Source organism: Pleurodeles waltl, chromosome 5, assembly GCF_031143425.1.
Source record: "Pleurodeles waltl isolate 20211129_DDA chromosome 5, aPleWal1.hap1.20221129, whole genome shotgun sequence".
Taxonomy (NCBI): domain Eukaryota; kingdom Metazoa; phylum Chordata; class Amphibia; order Caudata; family Salamandridae; genus Pleurodeles; species Pleurodeles waltl.
This window is the reverse complement of record NC_090444.1, coordinates 67,658,754-67,684,519: the sequence shown is the minus strand read 5'-3', so window position 1 is coordinate 67,684,519 and position 25,766 is coordinate 67,658,754. Positions and strand designations below refer to the sequence as shown.

Below are 25,766 nucleotides of genomic sequence, written 5' to 3'. Positions count from 1 at the left end.
ACCGTCCCATTGACGGTTCACAGGTGGTTCAAAGCCTAACCTGAAATAAAAGATATTAAAATCTATTCATAAAAGCATATTAACCTGAATGTCAATAATGACAAGTTAGAAGATACGTGAGCATGAGTTTAAAAAAAAAAAAAACGAAGTTTGAAACATTCGCAGTGGCGCCAATAGAACCAAATTCAAAAGTCAATGTAATTTTTAAAATATGCGCGATTCCAGTACTGGATGCGTTAAATAGTCGTCCGATGAATTCACCAAAGTGTCTCAGAAAGTTTGTACTTAAAAGGACAGAATCTCTGCAGATGACCTCACAACTTGAAGCGCATAGGTCTTGCATGCAGATGTACGCGCCACATGTTTTTGAAACAATAAAGCTGTCAGTCTGCTCAACTTGTCAAAATTCACATCTGAAGTAGCAATATGAGGCCAAATCTCTGCTACTTCCCTTCGTTGTGTGTGTGTGTGGAGCAGGACGTTCCCGCAACAGGTGACAATTTGGGAGACCGAAATGACATAAGCTATTTCAGCTTTCATTCCACAACAACTCTCACTGTTAAGGAGCACATAGCTACCATTTGAAAGCACCTGGAACGCAGGTCTAATCAAGGGTACTGGAACTCCCATCAGATAGCAAGCCAAGTTTGTTGCCAAGGCCCTGGGCAAAGACAGCTGCTTACAAACCATCGAATGGCTCATAGAAGTCTGACGCTAAGAAAGACCTCTTTCATGCCATTGAAACATTTGTACGAAAAGGGAAGCTCTCACACCTCGTGTATATAACTATCTCCTAGCCTTTCATATCTGCCTACTGGAATGTGTTTCAAGCAGGATGTGAATAGAAGTGTTGAAATAGGCAGATTATTAACCCAGTGTATTGACCATTCAGCTGATGGCGCTTCAGCTACAGTAAAAGGCAACTTTTGTTAAATTAAGTGTTAAAAATATATCCCTTGCACTTACGTGTTGCAAGGGAACGTGACCTTTTTCAATGTTTGCAGTGTCCAACCTAACTGGATAATGGACCTTAGCTGACTCTGTCCATGGAATAAAGACGACATGTCACTCTGGACTATGGCTATTGCAGAAGAAACAATATTATTTAAGGTATATATCTGGTCAGACAAGGTATTAATACCATTATCTACAACGGCTAATGCTTTCTGTAAAATTTCCGGATCTATTTGCTTTAACCGGGCAGCCGCTTCTTGTTGGGAAAGTTTCCGAATTTCATTATATACTGCAAATAAGAAGCGCTTTCTGCATTGTCTTCTGAAGCATAACTGGAAATCCTGCAAATCTGTATAGTTAGACAGGAGACTGAAGTGTTCTTTAACAGCATCAAGTGAGGAACTTTTCAACCATTGCTGGCATAATTTCCCTACACTATATGATGTCACTATACCAGAGTGTTCCGATGGCACATAGCAAGGGTCTTGCCTATTTGTTCTAAAACCCAGTGGAGTTTACAAGATGTGTATGGCACACACTGGTGTCTAATGGCCACAATAACCACCTACCAGGACGTGAAATTGATGTGTTAAATGTTCCATTCTGTACTCACTCATCGAGCTGATCTTCGGATGCAGTTATTTGCCATTTGTAAACTTTTGTAGGGGAAGAAATACTGGGCTCATTCAAATCGTTCAGTTTTGCTAAGCCTAAACAACTTTTCTGTTGTACGGTTTCATTTTAAAAATCATTTGAACAGTTATCAGGGGTACTCTAATTAAACCTTCCTTTCCCCATATTTGCCAATTTTAAGTTCTGCACACACTTTTTAAGTCTATTGACTTCAACCAATATTCATAGCTTTCAATAGCTAACCGGGAAACAAAGGAATCAGAATAATTCAATTTTGTATCAGTCAATAAGATGTGTTGACTTCCCATTAATGGCAAATAAAAATAATATGACTCAGCATTTTTTACATTGTGCGCAGAGAAATATGCTAACTTTTCAACATAAGTTTTGGAACTCCCCACTGGCGGGGTCGTACAGTATTTCCACTGCGTATAATAAAAAATAGTCTTTGTGGTACTTGCTCTTTGAATAAAATGATTTCCATAATAATAATTATAACAGAACATATTTCCATAATTTTCTTTGGATTAATAAACATCCTCCAATAGTACTGCAAATCAGCCATCATGGAATCAACCTTTTTTACATCCCAATGATCAGAAACTACTCCGGGTGTTATAACATAATTCATGGAAAGTTTGGATGACTTCTGTCTGGCCATATATATCAAACAATACTTTATCCAAAACAATCCCATCTGGAATAGGTACAGCGGAAATGTTCACTAGGGAGAAGACTCTGCAGATCTTGTGAGAGGAAAAATGTGGTTTTAGGACCTCATCCACCAGTTCAACTGTAGAGCGTTCAGGAAGATAATGACCATGTATCAGTAAAAGGAAGACAATTAACAAACCCAATCCAAAGGAAAGGCAAGTACAGTTAATAAGAGCCACAGACAGTTCCATGGAAGAATAAAATAGTTAATTTTGAGCCAAATTATCAGCCTACGTGCTTAACAGTTCTGTTGTAGTAGAGGCAGATGAGTGGGTGAAAATGTCATTTATGTCAGCAAAATATCCAGAAGAAGTTCATGCATAGTGGGCTACACCATCCATTTGTGTGGAATTTGAGTAGAATCACTCAATGTTGTTGACATTACTTGTCACAGAAGAAGTTAGTGGAACTAATTAAAGATCATTTTCCACCCTCCGCAAGCTCGGAGAGGTGTCAACGTTGATGCTTAAAACCTGTAGAGAAACATCCTGGTCTGTAGAGAGAGGGATTCGGGTACTACCCAGGAGTCCTGTAGGTCTGCTGTGCAGGATCGGCCACATGGTGTAGCTTGACACTGTCGATGGAGACAAAGCGATTTTCTTTAGAACTAGGCAGCGGTGGTAGAATCACATTTCTGGTACCGTGTATTCCCAGGACTGGAACCGGTGCACGATAGGAAGGACCAAACTCCTTTTCCACAGCAATCTTATCATGAACTAGATTCCCAACGTTTGGAATCCAGCCGGTAAATGTTATTGGTACATCCCTTATTCCCAAGGAGGCGACACTAGCAGATGCCTTGTTGTCACTGAACTGTTGTAAGTCCTGCAAGACAGTGACACGTTCATGTATGTCAAAAGGTGTATCTGCCGCCTCCGCACCAGGACCATCAAGATCTGGAACATACATTTGTGTTTCGAATAGGCATTCGTATGAGGTACAGGGCAGATTATTAAGTGCTCTCTGGGCTCCATACAGGTGAGTAAGCCAACTACGGCCTGTGCCTAATACTCTGGCTGTTGAGGATTGTTTTCTAAATTACGTTTTTTTCGCTCCACAGCACTATTTCCCTCAGGATGAAATGGAGACTAATAATGCAGATGGACCCCTAACGAAGCCATGGCATCCCCGAAAGCCCTTGAGGCAAATGCAGGACCCTGGTCCGAATGGAAAGCCGCAACAGCATATGTGCCGATAAAGACTTGCAAATCTTTAATAACAGTTCAAGCGTCAGCTGAGCGTTGTGGACAAAGCCATGGAAATCTGGAGCTTGAGTCAACAGCGACTAAAGTGTATTTGTATACACTATGAGGTGTCAGGGGACAATGGTCCAAGTACACACATTGTAATGGTTTGTTTTAAATTAGGAGGTATGCGGTGGGCGTTTGATTGTGGACCCTTTAATTTGTTGACAGATGTCACAACAAGGACATACTGCTTGGTCTGTTTGTATAGGCCTGGCCACCAGTAACGTGCTTGTAATTGATTATATTGTAGTTTCCACAGCAGCAAGGTCAGAAGCAACTCCATCATGCACTGCTTTGATCAATTCTGATCTTTGTTGGGAATCACACGATTATCCACCCCTGGTATTACTGCTAGGGCTGTACCGAGGCATGATATGCGGTAGGAATATTTGTCAGGATATACCTTTGGCAAGGGCGTGCCGCCAGCCGAAGCTTTCACACCAGTCAGTGTTTCATCATCCAATTTCGTTCTAGAACGAGCTACTACAGCAACAGAAGCCGTAGGTACTGCTGATTTGGTGTCCCAGTGTATGTACAACATGGACATTAGGTAGCATTTACTTCAGATCTGCTACTTTCCCCCACAGAAGTCTGAGTTTAATGGAGTTATCTTTTGAATCTATGAACCCGTTCTGGTGCCAGTAATGCAGATATTCATTGAAGGACTGGACACAATAGTGCGAATCAGAGACAATTGGCATCAGCTGTTCAAGATCCGTGTGTTCCAGTGCCATCACCAGAGCCTTAAGCTCTGCCAATTGCGCAGTGCAGTCCCCTAAGGTCTGTGTAAAAGTGTGGTGTGTATGGAATTCACCATCCTTCATGTAGCCAGTCACGAATGCGCAAGCGGCGGAGTATTGATGTTTTGTGCCTATGGCTGGTTAGGCTGAACCATCAGTCTACATAATTGTTTGATATTGTTCAATAGGCAAAGTGTTTGCTGCAACTGGGTGCTAAAGTTCTTATTGCAAAAATTCTTGAGTTTGCAATTTTGAATCAAAAACTATAGTCTATATCAATGGCCGTCAGAGACATTGCCCATTAAATCCAACATGGATATAGTGCTTTAGTGTTGGGAACGCTAGCTTTAGTAACTGATTCAAGGGCCAGGATTGGGGATGTGACAATGATACGTTTCCCCTGTGCCAGTGGTCTCTCTTTGATGACAACATCTGAACAGCAGTGAGAATTTTCTCAGTGGGAACAAAGCGTTGTTCTGCAGTAGAGTACAAATGTGATTTGTATGCAATCCGGAAGGTCTCACCCTCATTGAACGTTACACAGGGGAAACCATTGGCCCAAGCAATTACTCTGATAACCAAGTGTTTTTTGTTGTTGCTTGTGTGTAGGTGTTAAGCTGCAAGCATGTCTTGTTATAATGCTCTGAGAATGTAGAATGTGTTTGACTGTCCAGTATTTACTGGAAAAGTCAGGATGTATCAAGTCATATATGGGATTAATGCCTGTGCATAATCTGGAATGTATTGTCTGCCAAAATTTTAAAAGCCCAACACTGACTGGAGCGGATTGTGTTTGGAGGTTGTCATTGTGCGCATTTTTCAAATAATTGGGGCACAAGGCTCTTCCTTTCATCTGATAATTCGTATCCCAGGAACAGGACACTAAGGAAGGCTATTTTCGTTTTTTAATTGAATTTGTAGCCTACTTTGGCAACTCGTACAACAATGAGGGCTATCCGCCTTACATGTTGCATGAGGTCGTTGTCAATGAGGTAGATGTCATCTGCGTAGGACAACGCCTCAGGGTTAATGTCATGTAAAATAGATGTAACACGAGCTGAAAACAGTCCTGGACTGTTCTTTATTTCTGAGAGCCTAGAGCGCTAACACTTGCTTAGTCCCTACTTTCAGGCACTATATTTTGGCAGAAAAACCTTATGGAAATATCCAGGGTTATTTTGTATTTTTTGTGCACTATATTGTTCATAAATGCTGCGTGCATACTGTATAGCAAATGTGTGCCTGTGACTTTTTAAATGCTATAGTCTAAGACTGTTCTATATGAATGGTCTGGTTTAGCTACGGGGAACAATGGATCTTTCATTGGTGAGACACAGGGTTCGATTACCTCCTGGTACTCTGTGTGAGGATTTCCCACACAGATGCTTTAGCTTCATGTTTATTGGTTATTGGGGATGAGGGTGGGTTTGGGATTTAGTGGGTATTACATGATAGGGGGAATCTTTATCCCACCCTGCGTGGATGCGATATAACGCAGGTGCCTGTGCCATTGCCCAATCAATGGCATGAATTTCTCTGAGCTTTCTGGGAACAAGGGGCAAGAAAGACTTTTCAATTATTTCTTCCCCCTAAGGGAGGTTACGGACAAATTCTCATGGCCAATCCTTCTCAGCCAGCAAAATACCATAAATGGTATGCTGTGCTAAGAACGTGATGCTTGCCTAGGCGAAAGAACACAAATGTGGCTAATGCTAGAAAAATAAAGTGATGCTGATTAAAATGTGACTGGGCTAGTGCACAATGGCAGGCCTAGTTTGCTAAAACATGGCTAAAATATCTATACAACAGTATAAGCTGCTCTAGAACTCAATGACAATTTGAAGATGGGAAGCTGGACATCTTGCAGAATCAGAAGTGGGTGGAAACTTGGCATAATGATTTGATATCATCTGATGCATTTCACGTATCAGATTCACAGTGACCCTTAGCATGAGCTAAGAAATAGTGACTCTTCATAATGTTTGTTGTAGGATTATTCATATTGGGCACCATCCCCAGTGCGAGTCTTCACCTTCCTCGCCTTCATAATACCACTCGTCTTCTTGATCTCTATCTTGCTCACACTGCTACTCCTCCTGCTCTTCTTCAGTATGTAGAGTTGTACTGGGCTGGTGGCATTCTTGAATGGATACTCACCCTGAAATTATTTTCAGTATCAAACAGTCTCTTAAATGAACACAATATCTGAGTAAGGTTATTTTAGATTCAGCCATTTTGTGAGGAATAACAACCGAAATTGACCTGCATTAGAATCTAAGAACAATCACCTCATGTGAAGAGCTGCTCTAAGAAGCAGAACTAACCAGCAGAGTGTACAATCACCTGACGTGAAAGAAAATTTCATTTTGAACGTATCTCTGAACGGGACTTTCTGTCACATGATTTCTGGCTCTAAATCTAACTTACAGTAGCCTCAGGAGAATTGGAGTTCTGGTCTGTATTAAACTCATTCTTTCAACATTCGGTCTTTTCTAACGAGGTGTGTGGGCTTCTAAAGCAAATGTTGTCTAAGTTTTGATGGAAACGTAAAATCACTGCTACAGTTTATTAACCATGGAGCACTCAGTTTCACGATCGGGAATGAGTCAAGCATGTGAATCTATGAAAGATATCCGCTCTGGAAAATTGGACCAACAACTAACTTTTTTCTTACTTTGCACGTATTAAGAAGATCCAATGCTGACGAACACAAACACCAGCATTAAAAATCACTCACACTTAAATGGGGGAAACTTAGATCCATCCACCCAAAATCCAACTACATATATAATAACTTTATCATATCTGTTAATCGGTAATAGAATTAAGTAGGTCTAAATACAGTGAATAATTGAGTATGGAAACTATTTTTGAAAATTCAATTTTGAACAAAAACTTAAACCAGCTAGTTATATTTAAACAGTAGCAAAACACCAGGCAATGTTAGCTCACAATTAGCAATATACACATTGATTGCTGAATGATCAAAAATAAAAAATTAAAAAATACTGAAGAAAAATTTACCTTGCAGATGGTGTATTTGGAGTAGAATGGATCTACAGTAAAGAAAAAACGAATTTTAAGTATTTAAGTCCGCAAATTCAAAAACTATAAATAAGAATTTAGTAATACAAATAATCTGCCTCACATGGTCTGGCAGACACATTACATAAATGCATGTCAAAGTAATGCCTACAAATACCAAGTTTCTTTAAGAAATGCCTTAACATGCAACAAAATTATCAGTGCAAACATGGCCAAGAAACCTGATGTATTCTATTCTATTAGGCTTTTTTTAATGACTGTGTTCTAAAGTATCAAAATAGCTTGACCATGCCAGAGTGACAGATAATCTGGCTTTAATTACATAATATGCATTTCAATGGCGCAGGCTTTTGTCAAACATGGTACGTAACGTAGCCTTCCCAGTAACATAATTAGTCTCTTAGTTTATGGAGTACAAAACTGATACACAGTTAAAAAAGCATATAATCAACTATGAATGAACCATCAAAAAATGTATGCACTCGATATTTCAATCTGAGTGATAATCATATTGACAGAATTAGCACTGTCTTCTCTGTGCAGAGCAATAACAAGTGTTCCTCTTGAATGTAGCATCTGGAATGCATACCTCTCTAAGCCCTATTGACTATTCAAATAATCTGTTAAACTTATGGTATTTTTTGTGATTGTACAATAATGTGAAAACAACTATCTAGATGTAGCAGTTCCCTAGAACTGATAGTTAGCCAAACCCAAATACAGCCTAACTGGTGAGAAATCTCTTGAATGCAAAGATTTCTTCTGGATTTAAGCCACGATAAAGGATGCCTGCAAACATATGAATTTCTTGCAGCACTAAGAACCCCCCCTGAAACATGGTAACTCATAACTCTTTCTTGGTATAGAAGCTTGGTGGTGCAGAGCCCACATTAGTATATATCCTCTAGTGACTTTAAGGATGGCCCTGGATGAGGCTAAGTCTTGTTTTTCATCATTATCCCTCATCGAAGTTTGACTCTCTGCAAGAGATGTTGTCCTCACCGACGTAAAATAGCACAATCTGTGTAACATAGACATGTGGAGGCTCAAGTGAACACCATTTTCATACTACAAAACTGTGGTGTAGAGCCTGAACTTTGAAATGGACGGCGGATAATAATACAGCCCAATAAATTGCTATTGGCTGACACATTCTACCCATCCCCTTTTGTTGCTTTAATGTGTCACCCTAAGTACCAGTGGCAGGAGGCCTGAAATCACTGTCTCTTGATCCACGCCAGACTTTACTGATGAAACCCAGAAAGGCTGAAATCTGTCTGTGGTTATTCATGCACTCATTCAGCCTCTAGCTCTGGTTGGACTGTTCTTATTGGAGCAGGAGAAAGACTCATTTCCATCTGGTTGCTACCGTATGGAGTGGCACAGTAGGCAAAAAATTATGACTGAAATGCGGCACAAGCAACTGCCAGTAGCCAAGACTTTTGCACACTTTCCACCCCTCAGCTTTTCATGTGTCATTAAAAGTGCTTTAGCAGGGAGAGAGGCTTGAGAGATCTCTACAGTTTTATGTAGCTCAATTTGGACCATTTGACCTATCTGACAGAATCATTTTATCTTGAGCACAGTGCATTGCCTCATGGGTGGTGGAAGGAAACTAACTGACAGAACCACAAAAAAGATCTAAAGCAAATGTATTATACTTAAATGCACAAAAAGAAATCCCCCTGGACACACAAAAAGAAATAAACATGACCTTATTCAAGGTTATCAATCCAAGCATGAGCTTCAAACACCACTCTAGCAACATGCTTTAATTCCAAAGCTACATGTCATTTAAAAAAACAAACAAAAAACAGATGCTTACCTGTAAAAATGATATGGCAGCTTGAAGCTCTTCAAGATATAGATGCGGTCCAGTATTCAACCACCTAGTGGATGGATCCGCAAGTGTTTATTTGCAAACTTTATCCTGTCAGGTGCCGACCTAGGCAGAGTTCTTATTATTGATTATCCTTTGTTTCCTGTATGTAGCAAAGTATAGCTCTTCTTACACCCAATGCCTGTAATGCTCTCTTCTGCTCTATTTGTTGCCTTTTGAAAACAAACATTGGCAAAGCCAATAGGTTTTGTTCATGTGAGATCTACTGGTTTGTCAGTGTCTTAAAATGTTGTACAGCAGCGTGGGTTTCTGTGCAACATGACTTAGAGTAAAGAGGATTGCGCTTATGATTTTGTGAGTGTTTAGTAGAATTGAGGGAATGGGTAGAATGACAGGAGTGGGTTAGAAAAGGGGAACTAGCGAGCTGTTTTGAAAGTAGTGGTCGTGTGTGCTCATTAGTTGGGTAGCATGGATAAAGGAGGGGTGACAAAACTGAGAAAGATATTTCGGAGTTCACAGAAATCAGGTTTGGGATGAGCCGGGGGGAGCAGGGATGGGAAGGATGGAAGGTTTTTTTGTTGTTTATAATAGCAAAATGTAAATAGTTCTAATTAGGCTGCATCTATTGCTTGTCTGTACTACGCACGTTGTGTGAACGGGTGAACTTTACTTTGCTGCATGTAATAAAGTAAGGCATCAGCATCCATTATCACTCTTGGAACACACAAGTCACAAGTCACGTACATCAGTCGGGGTTGGGAACACGCAAATAATATTTTTAGCAAGAACAAGTGCCTGAAACCTCCATGTCCACAACCAAAGACAGTTTTCTAGGCTCATTTCTGTCGTAGATTTCGGGCCGAGGACAGGGACTTAAGAGCACAGCAAACTTCGCCCCTCACCCCCACCGGTAGTAGGATGCACGGGAAGCTTGCAAAGGCTTCAGGTCAAAAAGGGAGGAGGGTGGGAAACAAAGAATGAACAGAGAGGGAGTGGTGGGTTGGTTAAGAAAGGGAACAGCAAGCAAGAGGATGAAACAACGGACACCATTGAGAAGTACCTTCAGTGTAGTAGCTAGCGGAAGGACACTGGCCAGTCGCCAATGGCAAGTGACTGGAAGGAGAACTTGGTCCTGAGGCAACATGACGGCATAGAAGATATCAGGAAGTGAAAGCAGACGACATGCTGGCCAATCAGAAACACCTAAAGTAGTGCAACATGGAACTAAGCCAATGGTAAGTTCAGGTAAGTAAGGGGCGGGTTCTAAGCTTCTTTTACGTTTTCTTTTTTTTTTTTTTTTAACTCGAGAAAAGATTCCGCAAGCACAGCACGCAAGTGCGCACATGCAGGTGAAACCTAAAAGTGGTAATAGAACACTTGGGTATACGTCCAAAATTGAAACAACTCTCAGTATAAATTGAGTGTCTCTTCAGAATGACCTTATCCCGTTGGATAGTCAATATGGGTTCCAAAAAATGAGTGCCCATATTTCCCTTACCCTACAAAACCAGTGAGGTCAGCACCAAGAGACTGTTGAAGGGAAGCCGTAGAAAACAAATATAAAAAGCTCTGAAAAAGGGGGCAAAAAACAAACAAGCTACTGCTAAAGGGCCACTGGGAGGCAAAAATAGAAATGCAACAAGCTCACCACAAACCAGCTATTTGCAATAAGCCGTAGAAAACAAAGTGTACGGGGGCTAGACGCAACTTGGAAAGAGAACTAGAAAACAGGAAGAAACACAGCGCCAACAAGATAAAGGCATAGAAAGCAAAGGAAAAAAAATAAAAATATGATGCCAAAAACGAAATAGCAAAGGAGGCCAAATGATCAAATGGTTCATCTAGGTGATGCAATTTCAACACATCTTCGTCTGTGCACTGTATAGTTTTATTAGTAAATCTGTATGTCTGTGCATATATAATGGTCATTTCAATTGAAAATGTGTTGTCTGTAATGGCAGTGTGCACCACACCATGAATTCTCCACCCTAGGACACTCTACACCATTCCACTCCACTGCACTCCCCTCTGCACTATTGCACTTTACACCACTCCATGCCACTGCACTCTGTACAACTCCACAGCACTGCCCTCTATGCCACTGCACGCTACGCCTCTATACTCTACCCTGTACCACTCTACTCCATGCAAATGTACTCTTCGCCACTGCACTTTACACCACACCAGCCTACTCTACGCCACTGCAACACTGCACTCTATGCCAATAAATCTTCACCAATGCACTCTAGTCTGTAACACTCAACTCTGTGCCCCTGAACTCTACACCAATCCACTGTAAGCCACTCTAATCAACTCTGCACCACTGCACTCTTCGCTTTGCTCTGTCATTAAAAAGGGGATTTATCCTGTGGGTGCTGACCCAAAAACATGGCGAAAAACCCTGTCATGTGGCTTATTCAAGAACTACGTTGGATAGGGTGGCAGTAGGGGTGTCTTTATGCTTGCAAACCATCACCACAGCAGAAACCGTACAGTCAAGACACTTAGATCTCCACATGCCCTTGTACCCCAGATGTTAATATAGAAAACCCAACATCTGTCAGTTACTGGGCTAACCAAGTATGAGATACTACTTTTATCTGCAGGACATAACCTTGTCACCCAGTCCTGAAACCCATGTCCATACTACCTTGCCCCCGAAAAGAAGAACCTCACAACTGCTGTTACTGACAAACTTGTCATTTCAAGCACACAGCTTAAAGACTATCCCTTGAACAATCTTGATTTTGTCTTTTATATTGATGGCTCAAGTTTAATAGAAGAGGCTTGTTTGTCGTTGGATATGCTGTGTGCTCTCAATCTAAGAGCACAAAGAGTGTCCCATCTATCCAGTGTTGGTTCCACCCAAGCGACTGAGTTGGTTACTCTTACACAAGCCATAGCCCGGCAGCAAACTAAGGGCCAGATGTAGCAAACAGTTTTGCCCATTCTGTCTATATGGGAAAATGTGTTCGTACATATGGCCCATAGCTGTTAATATCACTACTGATACCTGCTATGCATTGGGGATAGTGTCAGGGACGGCAGATGAAACTGGAATTTTGGACATAAACTAGAGGGGCAGTATAACAATGGCTCATAAGCAGCAGATGCCTGTTTGCTGTTATTAAATGTACAGTCCAACAAAACATCCAAGTTGAAGTTATGCATGAAAACGCTCAGCTTATATTGCAACGCAGATGCTTTCACTCCATCCCCAATGAGAATTCCCAAAGGCCTCATTATTTGATATCGCTGGATTGAACAATTTGGTACCAAACAGGAAGAAGTCACAATGGAGAAGGATAGGACACATGGACCATCTATGACAATCTAGGTGGAACATCTGGTAGTACCTAGAGTCCCGCTCCATTAACTTGCTCAAGTGCATCTGGAATAAAACGTGAGCAAAGGAGGGAAGATCACTGCTGATAACATCAAATGGTTTGCCCCAAATGTTTCATCAGTGGCACAACAATATAATTTATCACCTGTGCCGTTTGCCAGGCCCATAATGTGGGCAAGGCAATCAAATTGACACAAGCATCCCATCCCATTTGTCAATATACAGATGGATTTAATACAGAAATCTGCAAGGTGTAACCACAAATATGCACTTAAAATATTTTGTATGTTTTCTGGGAGGATAAAAGCTTACCCCCATGTTAGAGCAGATGACAAAACAGTGACTAATATTATGTCAGACTTTGTTCCACAGTTTGGCATTCCTTTCATTTTCAAGAGTGACTATGACAAGGTATTGAGAGAGATGTGTAAAAGACTCTGGATTCTTGAAAATATTCACTTTCCTTACCACCCTCAATCTGCAGGGGTTGTGCAGAGACAGCAAGAGGAGCTCAAAAACAAAATAGCCAGAATGTGTGTATAATCTAACAGCCTGCAGGGGTGTGGAATTTAAAAAAATATATACTTGTTTATCGGACAGGCTGCTTCATAAATCTACTTGTCCTGTAAAAAAATCTACTTGCTCTTTTGGTGCCATGTAGTGTGGCGACAAATTAAGGCAGCAATCTCATATTAGAGTTCTGATACTAGCCTCTCTGATTATGTCAGGGCTCGTACTATAGTAGGGCTTGAATACTAGCAGTTTATTTATTTTGCCATCTTTCCACAGAACAGAACTACATAATGGGGCGTGAGGTAGCTGTAAGTAATAGTTCCAAGGTTGGAATGCCTTTTTTAGTCTGTGCAAAGCTATTAATTTGCATGTTTTAAGGGTTTTCACTAGCTCTTCTCGAATCATTTCCCATACTGAGAAAGGTTACAAATTTACTCCTGACAAAAGTCAGAGGTAAAACATCTTCCAGGTTTGGGGAAAAAAGTGGTTAAAGGGAAAGTGAACTTGTAAACCCTCAACAGATTTTCCCATGAGCCAATCTACATCTGCATATTTTCTCGTGCTCAAATACAGTTCACAAATATTTTCTAGGACTACGATTTCCTGGTCTACTTCTGTAAATTATTGTGAATTCATTAAATACACAAATCTGCACTGATGCAAAGACATACCATGGGTGCACTCTTGTGACATTTTTTAAGAACTGGGCCCCTAATTAGGTCTGGTGATAACCAAGACCTTTTGTTTTATTAAAATTATATCTCTATCCATCTATCGACTGGCTTCACTGTGACTGATCCTACTTGCAGAACCTGCTCCTACCCGGCTCCTGGATACACTCACACGTGTCAAGTTCCATGTTCTACAAATTCATGTTACATTACAATGACCTCAAATTGCTCTTTCAGAAGGAGCATACCAGCACACAAAGTAGTTTTGTTCAGTGCCAGGACCTATTATGGCAATGTGTGCTTATTGTGACCAAAAATATTTCTGCTTTACGTTAATATTTGTTACAATGGTGAGGGCCCAGCCGCGCCAACAACAAAGTTTTACAAAAGCCATGTAAAAACAGGCACGCATTGACAAAACCAAAAGACTGACCACTAATGTTGGACCTATTGGCTTTGCAGTAGTTGTTTATATTCATGTTTACCATAATTTTATTGAAACTGGTTACACTGACTTTGCATTACGAATATTTTTGCATGCACAAGCACATTTTACTAAATGATGCTTTAAAAACCTGGTACCTAGTTTCACAGTAGTTTCGCAAACCATATAATTTTTTTCCTAGTTGCATTTTCTGTGAACACTATTTTGAAAGCAAACAAATCATCAATTCTGCATTCAAGCTTCAGCAAAAATTTGCATTTCAACAGAGAACATTCTGGAACATTATACGTAGCCTCATATTTTAAACTTTGCAAACGTTTGTACATGTTTTTTACTGGAACCACTATCAGTAGTGCTGTTCAAGCTTACATTTTCTTAATGCGCGCTCATCCTAATAATAAAGGCTTTGCATTAATGAACCTTAAATATAATTTCGAACAGCATTAACATATGGACACATCATCTCAATGCAGACAATTAATTTCCCTGCTCTTTAATGTGGTACTGTAAATTGGCAGTCAAAGGGTTTGTGCTGCAGGGAGTTGGGCCTACTTGTCCGAAGGACACAAACTTGAAAACTTGTTGTCCTTGGCCCCAAACTATATGTCCTGGGAGTAGGCTAAAGGAATTCCACATCCCGGAGTCTGACGCCTTAAGGATTATACAATCTAGAACAAAAGAAACTGAGCTAAACCCAGTGAGATTTTCGGAGGCAGGTCTGTGAGACCTCTGACCTCTCCTCCAGTTCACTCTTCACTACTAAATATACATTTGGCTGATGATGTTGAGTTGAATTACTGACAAGCTCTAATCAAAGGAGTTGGAAGTGTTTTTACTTGCAGGTACTGCACACTCTGCCAGAGGAGTCCACACAACCTTGTTACCAACTACAGCCTAGAGACTGGATCTATAATAAAGTGCACCAATGAAATATGGCTATCCATCCACAGTGGCAAGGACCGTATCTGGTATTGCGCCCGATAAACACAGAAGTGAAATGCTCCTCAAAAAGAAAGGAAAAAGATCCAGGGTATAACTACTGGAGACCTATACCTTGCAAACTATAATAATGAAGAAGATTTGCAACTATATAGAAAAGAGGATTTGCAACTACACAAGGAAAAAGACGGGCTGCTACAAAATGACAAAAATGTGCTAGTTCATCCATATCACCTACATTTCGGCCCCAATGGGGGTGGGTAGGTCTACTTTTCATGATTGTAGAACTGGCCTTTCTGCAACTGAGGGAGGAATATAAACTATTTTTCTCTCATCAGTCCTGCGGTCATACAGGGTTACATTCAGAGAGCTATGATCAGCAGAACATGATGCTGAAGTTGTGGTAAATTGTACAATTCAAATTAACGTAAAAAGAACCACTTTTGCCTTCTAGTTACTAAATCTATTTCCTTTGTTATATGACAAATTTCTACCCCCTGAAACATGCATGTATAGGCCACCAATGTAGCAGCAAGATTGGGAGTCTATGCTGACATTCAACTTCCATAACTCATTGCTTACATCACAGAGATGCTAAACTGGGTACAGGCCATAGCTGAAGGTGCGCTGAGGACTAAGGATATTCACTGGGGAAGGGAATGCATGCTGAGAGATTTAGGGAGGTGGGGGTGGAGGTGTTTGGTTTGGTAGCGCCAACTCTACTATGAACATCACTGCAGTAAATGGGGAAATACCTGTGTCAGGACAATGAGAATCTGCCAGATAGAGGAGAGATGCTAGGAGGGAAGATACTGACAGATCACGTTAGCCTTCGGATGTTCCATTAAACTGACCACCGACAGCTCAATGGGAGCACACAGTATCTTAGGGGACAGGGTGAGTAGTGGGATCAAAAGGGCCACTAACCAGCCTGCATGATTAGTGGGATGCACTATGACCCTTAATGCATGCTTCTCTCATGCAGTGCACAGTATCAGAATTTGCACACACAAAAAGGAAGAAAAACAAAAGGCGGAGTACCATATGATCGCACGTTTCACCAGATTTCAGGTGGATGAAAGGTTTGAATCCGTACCTCTTGTCCTGTCACCATCGAGGGAAAGTGGCTGTCCTGGAAACTCGAGGTCACCATGGAGGTGCCAATCATTAGTATGGAGGGGCAGTACAGCCAGTTTAAAACGGTGCCGGTGGGTCCCTTGCACTGTGGTGCTGTAACTTCTAGACACCGTCATCCATTTATTGCAAGACATCCACGGCCCATCTGTGGGTCTCAGGAAACGGCACGGATAGTACGTAATGTGGTCACTGCAGGAAATATCACAAAATAAAATGGACGGAGTGTTGAAACTTTTCAAACACTCACCCGCAGTCACAGATCTGGGTTTAATCCATCGTTATTTTGCTTGCCACGTCACTCCAGTTCAGACCCAGCTATATGCAAATCAGTCCTGACCCTGCTCCCAATGGGAGCAGTCCAGCCCGAACTGCCAAAGCCAGGTCCTCCCTGGACAGGATTCAAGCATCCTGGGACCGGTTTCAGGGTATCAACCTTCATCAGCCAGATTTATTTAAAAAATGCACACAGAGGGCATCTTAGAGATGCCCCCTGTATTTTATCCCAATCCGTCAGTGCAGGACTGACTGGTCTGTGGCAGCCTGCCACTGAGACGAGTTTCTGACCCCCTGGGGTGGGAGCCTTTGTGTTCTCTAGGGCCAGAAACAACGCCTGCACTGGGTGGAGGTGCTTCTCACCTCCTCCCTGCAGGAACTGTAAGGCCTAGCAGTGAGCCTCAAAGGCTCGTGTTACAATGCCCCAGGGCACTCCAGCTAGTGGAGATGCCCGCCCCCTGGACACAGCCCCCACTTTAGGCGGCAAGTCCAGAGGAAATAATGAGAAAAACAAGGAGGAGTCACCTACCAGTCAGGACAGCCCCTAAGGTGCCTTGAGCTGAGGAGACCCCTGCCTTTAGAAATCCTCCATCTTGATTTTGGAGGATTCCCCCAATAGGAATAGGGATGTGCCCCCTCCCCTCAGGAAGGAGGCACAAGGAGCGTGTAGCCACCCTCAAGGACAGTAGCCATTTGCTACTGCCCCCAGACCTAAACACACCCCTAAATTCAGTATTTAGGGGCGACCCTGAACCCTGGAAATCAGAATCCTGCAACTTGAAGAAAGAAGGACTTTTGACCTGAAAGCCCTGCAGAGACGACGAAGACACCAACTGACTTGGCCCCTGCCCTACCGGCCTGTCTCCAGACTCAAAGAACCTGCACAGCGACACATCCGACGGAGACCAGCGACCTATGAGGACTCAAGAGGACTGCTCACAGTCTCCGGCCAGGGACAGGCCGCCTCAGGCGCAGCAGAGACACTGCTCAGAGTCTCCGGCCAGGGACAGGCCGCCTCCAGGGCGGCAGAGACACTGCTCAGAGTCTCCGGCCAGGGACAGGCCGCCTTCAGCGCAGCAGAGACACTGCTCAGAGTCTCCGGCCAGGGACAGGCCACCTCCAGCGCAGCAGAGACACTGCTCACAGTCTCCGGGCAGGGACAGGCCGCCTCCAGGGCGGCAGAGACACTGCTCAGAGTCTCCGGCCAGGGACAGGCCACCTCCAGCGCAGCAGAGACACTGCTCACAGTCTCCGGGCAGGGACAGGCCGCCTCCAGGGCGGCAGAGACACTGCTCAGAGTCTCCGGGCAGGGACAGGCCGCCTCCAGCGCAGCAGAGACACTGCTCACAGTCTCCGGCCAGGGACAGGCCGCCTCCAGCGCAGCAGAGACACTGCTCACAGTCTCCGGCCAGGGACAGGCCGCCTCCAGCGCAGCAGAGACACTGCTCAGAGTCTCCGGCCAGGGACAGGCCGCCTCCAGGGCGGCAGAGACACTGCTCACAGTCCCCGGCCAGGGACAGGCCGCCTTCAGCACAGCAGAGACACTGCTCAGAGTCTCCGGCCAGGGACAGGCCGCCTTCAGCACAGCAGAGACACTGCTCAGAGTCTCCGGCCAGGGACAGGCCGCCTCCAGGGCGGCAGAGACACTGCTCACAGTCTCCGGGCAGGGACAGGCCGCCTCCAGGGCAGCAGAGACACTGCTCACAGTCTCCGGCCAGGGGCAGGCCGCCTCCAGGGCAGCAGAGACACTGCTCACAGTCTCCGGCCAGGGGCAGGCAGCCTCCAGCGCAGCAGAGACACTGCTCAGAGTCTCCGGGCAGGGACAGGCCGCCTCCAGCGCAGCAGAGACACTGCTCACAGTCTCCGGCCAGGGACAGGCCGCCTCCAGCGCAGCAGAGACACTGCTCACAGTCTCCGGCCAGGGACAGGCCGCCTCCAGCGCAGCAGAGACACTGCTCAGAGTCTCCGGCCAGGGACAGGCCGCCTCCAGGGCGGCAGAGACACTGCTCACAGTCCCCGGCCAGGGACAGGCCGCCTTCAGCACAGCAGAGACACTGCTCAGAGTCTCCGGCCAGGGACAGGCCGCCTTCAGCACAGCAGAGACACTGCTCAGAGTCTCCGGCCAGGGACAGGCCGCCTCCAGGGCGGCAGAGACACTGCTCACAGTCTCCGGGCAGGGACAGGCCGCCTCCAGGGCAGCAGAGACACTGCTCACAGTCTCCGGCCAGGGGCAGGCCGCCTCCAGGGCAGCAGAGACACTGCTCACAGTCTCCGGCCAGGGGCAGGCCGCCTCCAGCGCAGCAGAGACACTGCTCACAGTCTCCGGGCAGGGACAGGCCGCCTCCAGGGCAGCAGAGACACTGCTCACAGTCTCCGGCCAGGGACAGGCCGCTTCCAGGGCAGCAGAGACACTGCTCAGAGTCTCCGGCCAGGGACAGGCCGCCTCCAGCGCAGCAGAGACACTGCTCAGAGTCTCCGGCCAGGGACAGGCCGCCTCCAGCGCAGCAGAGACACTGCTCAGAGTCTCCAGGCCAGGGACAGGCCGCCTCCAGCGCAGCAGAGACACTGCTCAGAGTCTCCGGCCAGGGACAGGCCGCCTCCAGCGCAGCAGAGACACTGCTCAGAGTCTCCGGCCAGGGACAGGCCGCCTCCAGCGCAGCAGAGACACTGCTCAGAGTCTCCGGCCAGGGACAGGCCGCCTCCAGCGCAGCAGAGACACTGCTCAGAGTCTCCGGCCAGGGACAGGCCGCTTCCAGGGCAGCAGAGACACTGCTCACAGTCTCCAGGCATGGACAGGCTGCCTCCAGCGCAGCAGAGACACTGCTCACAGTCTCCGGCCAGGGACAGGCCGCCTCCAGCGCAGCAGAGACACTGCTCACAGTCTCCGGCCAGGGACAGGCCGCTTCCAGGGCAGCAGAGACACTGCTCACAGTCTCCAGGCATGGACAGGCCGCCTCCAGCGCAGCAGAGACACTGCTCAGAGTCTCCGGCCAGGGACAGGCCGCCTCCAGCGCAGCAGAGACACTGCTCAGAGTCTCCGGCCAGGGACAGGCCGCCTCCAGCGCAGCAGAGACACTGCTCACAGTCTCCGGCCAGGGACAGGCCGCCTCCAGCGCAGCAGAGACACTGCTCAGAGTCTCCAGGCCAGGGACAGGCCTCCTCCAGGGCGGTAGAGATACTGCTCACAGTCTCCGGCCAGGGACAGGTTGCCTCCAGGGCGGCAGAGACACTGCTCACAGTCTCCGGGCAGGGACATGCTGCCTCCAGGGCGACAGACACTGCTCAGTCTCCGGGCAGGGACAGGCCGCCTCCAGCGCAGCAGAGACACTGCTCACAGTGTCCGGGCACGGGCAGGCCGCCTCCAGGTCGTCAGAGACACTACTCACAGTCCCCGGCCAGGTGCAGGCTGCCTCCAGGGCGACAGACACTGCTCACAGTCTCCGGCCAGGGACAGGTTGCCTCCAGGGTGGCAGACATGCTCACAGTCTCCGGTCAGGGACTGGCCGCTTCTTCTGGCACTCCGGAGACAGAGAGCTCGGAAGGGATCATCACTCTGCCTCTGGGGTGCAATCCACATCTGGCCCCGCACCGGCTGACTGAGGACAGGGCCGCTCTCACTCCACAGCCGCTCTCTCAGGAGGGCTTCAGGTTGGCCGAGCAGAGATCCCCCGCGCCAGGCAGGGGCAGAGGGGCTGCCATGCATCTTGTTGTCATTCCAATTACAGATCCCAGACCGATGGGAGCCGGCCGGGGAGATAAAGCTTTTTATGGGATGCTTTAATAGCCCTGCAGCGTCCCCTGCCAGGCACTGGTGTCATCCAGGCTGTACAGATAGACAAGACTACAGTACACCTCCGATCCCTCGTCAATCTTTCAGCTTGGCCTCTCAACATTTTATAGAAGTGCTACTCATGCCCCTGAGATGGCCAAGGTGGTCTAAACGTCCCCTATGCTGACACAGAATGTATGCATGGGTTACTCTATACTGTGGAGGAGGCAAGGTGAGAGGAACATTATCAGGAAAAGTAACAAGCATTGGTAAAGCCAACAGCTATAGCCCTAGGCCTATTGCCTTTGCCAATGCTTTTAGCCATGCAGCACAGCATCGCCCGTAATGTGCCCTATGGCTAAGAAGTTTGTGTAATTCTCTATGAGCACTAACCACGTATGTGCGTGCCAACAAAAAGATGTGCCACTCTCTTTTTAGTTACCAATCAGATTTCAATCGGTAACCAAAAAAGTGTGTTTCTTTTCTTTAATTTCTCAGCGGGGAACGCAACAAGGGGAGGCGGAAACAACATTGGTTGGGTGGAGGAAGCAACACAGGGGTGCAGAAGAAAAATGCAGGTCACTTGTGGGGGGGTCAAACAAGCGAAAGCAGCAACGTGGATCTGGCGCGGTGAAAACACGAGTAAGAAGGCAGCACAGGAGGGAAGAGAGCAAAAGCACACACGCACACAGGTGCCATCTGGCAGGGAAGACAGAAAACAGCACAAGAGGGAAGAGAGGAGAAGCGCACACACACACACACACACACACACACACACGCAGGTGCTGTCTGGCAGCCAGGACCTGAAAGGAGAAGCACCCACGCACGAGGGTGCTGTCTGGCAGGGAAGACCTGAAAACAGCACAAGAGGGAAGAGAGGAGAAGCACACACGCATGCAGTTGCTGTCTGGCAGCCAGGACCTGAAACCAGCACAGGAGGGAAGAGAGGAGAAGCACACACGCACGCAGGTGCTGTCTGGCAGGGAAGACCTAAAAACAGCACAGGAGGGAAGAGAGGAGAAGTACACATGCACGCAGGTGCTGTCTGGCAGCCAGGACCTGAGAGGAGAAGCACACACGCATGCAGGTGCTGTCTGGCAGGGAAGACCTGAAACCAGCACAGGGAGGGAAGAGAGGAGAAGCACACACGCACACAGGTGCTGTCTGGCAGGGAAGACCTGAAACCAGCACAGGAGGGAAGAGAGGAGAAGCACACACGCATGCAATTGCTGTCTGGCAGCCAGTACCTGAAACCAGCACAGGAGAGGAGAAGCACACATGCATGCAGGTACTGTCTGTCAGCCAGGCCTTTAGAGGAGAAGCACACATGCACGCAGGTGCTGTCTGGTAGGCAAGACCTGAAACCAGCACAGGAGAGAAGAGAGGAGAAGCACACACACACAGGTACTGTCTGGCAGGCAGGACCTGAAAACAGCACAGGAGGGAAGAGAGAAGCACATACGCACACAAGTGCTGTCTGGCAGGGAAGACCTGAAAGCAGCACAGGAGGGAAGAGAGGAGAAGCACACATGCACGCAGGTGCTATCTGGCAGCAAGGACCTGAGAGGAGAAGCACACACGCACACAGGTGCTGTCTGGCAGGGAAGACCTGAAAAGAGCACAGGAGGGATGAGAGGAGAAGCACACACGCACGTATGTGCTGTCTGGCAGCCAGGACCTGAAAGGAGAAGCACCCACACATGAGGGCGCTGTCTGGCAGGCAAGACCTGAAACCAGCAGAGGAGGGAAGAGAGGAGAAGCACACACGCACACAGGTGCTGTCTGGCAGGGAAGACCTGAAACCAGCACAGGGAGGGAAAAAGAGGAGAAGCACACAGGTGCTGTCTGGCAGGGAAGACCTGAAAACAACACAGGAGGGAAGAAAGGAGAAGCACACACGCATGCAGTTGCTGTCTGGCAGCCAGGACCTGAAACCAGCACAGAAGGGAAGAGAGGAGAAGCACACATGCATGCAGGTGCTGTCTGGCAGGGAAGACCTGAAAAGAGCACAGGAAAGAAGAGAGGAGAAGCACACACGCACGCACTGTCTGGCAGCCAGGACCTGAAAGGAGAAGCACCCACGCACGAGGGTGCTGTCTGGCAGCCAGTACCTGAAACCAGCACAGGAGAGAAGAGAGGAGAAGCACACACGCACGCAGGTGCTGTCTGGGAGGGAAGACCTGAAAACAGTACAGGAGGGAAGAGAGGAGAAGCACACATGCACGCAGGTGCTGTCTGGCAGCCAGGACCTGAGAGGAGAAGCAGCCAGGGCCTGAAACCAGCACAGAAGGGAAGAGAGGAGAAGCACACATGCATGCAGGTGCTGTCTGGCAGGGAAGACCTGAAAACAGCACAGGAGGGAAGAGGGGAGAAGCACACACGCATGTGCTGTCTGGCAGGGAAGACCTGAAACCAGCACAGGAGGGAAGAGAGGAGAAGCACACAGGTGCTGTCTGGCAGGGAAGACCTGAAAACAGCACAGGAGGGAAGAGAGAAGCACACACGCATGCAGTTGCTGTCTGGCAACCAGGACCTGAAACAAGCACAGGAGGGAAGAGAGGAGAAGCACACACGCACGCAGGTGCTGTCTGGCAAGGAAGACCTGAAAAGAGCACAGGAGAGAAGAGAGGAGAAGCACACATGCATGCATGTGCTGTCTGGCAGCCAGGACCTGAAAGGAGAAGCACCCACGCATTAGGGTGCTGTCTGGCAGCCAGTACCTGAAACACACGCACGCAGGTGCTGTCTGGGAGGGAAGACCTGAAAACAGCACAGGAGGGAAGAGAGGAGAAGCACACACGCACGCAGGTGCTGTCTGGCAGCCAGGACCTGAGAGGAGAAGCACACACGCATGCAGGTGCTGTCTGGCAGGCAAGACCTGAAACCAGCACAGGAGGGAAGAGAGGAGAAGCACACGCATGCAGGTGCTGTCTGGCAGGAAAGACCTGAAAAGAGCACAGGAGGGAAGAGAGGAGAAGCACACACGCACGCAGGTGCTGTCTGGCAGGGAAGACCTGAAAACAGCACAGGAGGGAAGAGAGGAGAAGCACACACGCATGCAGGTGCTGTCTGGCAGCCAGGACCTGAAACCAGCACAGAAGGGAAGAGAGGAGAAACACACATGCACACAGGTACTGTCTGGCAGGCAGGACCTGAGAGGAGAAGCACACACGCATGCAGGTGCTGTCTGGCAGGCAAGACCTGAAACCAGCACAGGAGGGAAGAGAGGAGAAGCACACGCATGCAGGTGCTGTCTGGCAGGAAAGACCTGAAAAGAGCACAGGAGGGAAGAGAGGAGAAGCACACACGCACGCAGGTGCTGTCTGGCAGGGAAGACCTGAAAACAGCACAGGAGGGAAGAGAGGAGAAGCACACACGCATGCAGGTGCTGTCTGGCAGCCAGGACCTGAAACCAGCACAGGAGAGAAGAGAGGAGAAGCACTCATGCACGCAGGTGCTGTCTGGCAGCCAGGACCTGAGAGGAGAAGCACACATGCAAGCAGGTGCTGTCTGGCAGCCAGGACCTGAGAGGAGAAGCACACATGCACGCAGGTGCTGTCGGCAGGCAAGACCTCAAACCAGCACAGGAGAGGAGAGAGGAGAAGCACACACGCACGCAGGTGGTGTCTGACAGCCAGGACCTGAAACCAGCACAGAAGGGAAGAGAGGAGAAACACACATGCACACAGGTACTGTCTGGCAGGCAGGACCTGAGAGGAGAAGCACACACGCATGCAGGTGCTGTCTGGCAGGCAAGACCTGAAACCAGCACAGGAGGGAAGAGAGGAGAAGCACACGCATGCAGGTGCTGTCTGGCAGGAAAGACCTGAAAAGAGCACAGGAGGGAAGAGAGGAGAAGCACACACGCACGCAGGTGCTGTCTGGCAGGGAAGACCTGAAAACAGCACAGGAGGGAAGAGAGGAGAAGCACACACGCATGCAGGTGCTGTCTGGCAGCCAGGACCTGAAACCAGCACAGGAGAGAAGAGAGGAGAAGCACTCATGCACGCAGGTGCTGTCTGGCAGCCAGGACCTGAGAGGAGAAGCACACATGCAAGCAGGTGCTGTCTGGCAGCCAGGACCTGAGAGGAGAAGCACACATGCACGCAGGTGCTGTCGGCAGGCAAGACCTCAAACCAGCACAGGAGAGGAGAGAGGAGAAGCACACACGCACGCAGGTGGTGTCTGACAGCCAGGACCTGAAACCAGCACAGAAGGGAAGAGAGGAGAAACACACATGCACACAGGTACTGTCTGGCAGGCAGGACCTGAAAACAGCACAGGAGGAAAGAGAGGAGAAGTACATACGCACACAGGTGTTGTCTGGCAGGGAAGACCTGAAAGCAGCACAGGAGAGAAGAGAGGATAAGCACACATCCATGCAGGTGCTGTCTGGCAGCAAGGACCTGAGAGGAGAAGCACACACGCACGCAGGTGCTGTCTGGCAGGCAAGACCTGAAACCAGCACAGGAGTGAAGAGAGGAGAAGCACACACGCACACAGGTGCTGTCTGGCAGCCAGGACCTGAAAACAGCACAGGAGGGAAGAGAGGAGAAGCACACATGCACACAGGTGCTGTCTACCTGTCAGGCAGGACCTGAAAACAGAGTAGCAAGCCACAAAAGGAAGCACTCCTGAGCAGCGTGTTCTCAGAATACCCAATTACACTGATACTGTCCAATATCATTCATCCATCAGGGATTTCATTAAACCAGGTATGGATAAATAAGGCCTCGTAGGTATACTGTTAGCTTCTGGAAGTAGGGCGACATGAAAAGAACATTGTAAAATGCTGATAGAACTACTATAATAAAGTGTGTGATACATTCAACTAAACATTAATTATAGATTCTAACATTAACTATGGATTACAGTAGCTTAAATGCCTCACTTATTTTTAAAGACTGAAGAAGAAACAAGCTGCTGCTTCTGGTGCCTGCAGGCAAGTAAAGATCTGAACAACCATTGCATGGTTCGCCTCCATCACTGAGACACCTCTCTGTCCCCATGCCATCTATTGAACACTGCTAGTGCAGTAGGCATCGGGCATTCTTGACTATGCCACCACTGGAACATGAGACCAGAGCTCTGTGGATCGATGCGGCCCATATATAGATCACGCACCCATTCGGACTTGATGATCACTGTTGAACTATGTTAACTTATTGTGATGAAATCGAGTGGCAGCATATTGCCTTAAGAAATTAGCCACCTTGAAGAAACCCCTCCTTATTCAGCACTTGGGTTGGAATGTCGACATCTCTGGTAAAAGATTGTTGGCAAAAAGGATCATTTAATGTACCATTTAACTGTAAGCTCATTATGTAGAGTTGTCCAAGTTAAAAAACAAATACTGCACTTTCTTCACTTAGCACTTTCATTATAGTACACAACTGATGTCACACTAAATATGGTTTAAGTATGGCATTACTAATAAACTGACTGGCTAGATTAGGCCTTTTAGGCGTTGTTTAAATATTTCAGTATCACCAGTCTTTAG

The 25,766-nt window shown here is 46.9% G+C and overlaps 1 protein-coding gene across 1 annotated transcript in view; it reads right to left on the bottom strand.

The window, feature by feature from the left end:
- Positions 1-25,766, bottom strand: part of GTF3C2 (general transcription factor IIIC subunit 2) — a 720,157-nt gene that overhangs the window by 281,184 nt on the left and 413,207 nt on the right. The window contains exon 11 of the mRNA XM_069236502.1: positions 7,313-7,344. Within this exon, the coding sequence (XP_069092603.1) occupies positions 7,313-7,344 (32 nt within the window). The remainder of the gene's footprint in view (positions 1-7,312; positions 7,345-25,766) is intronic.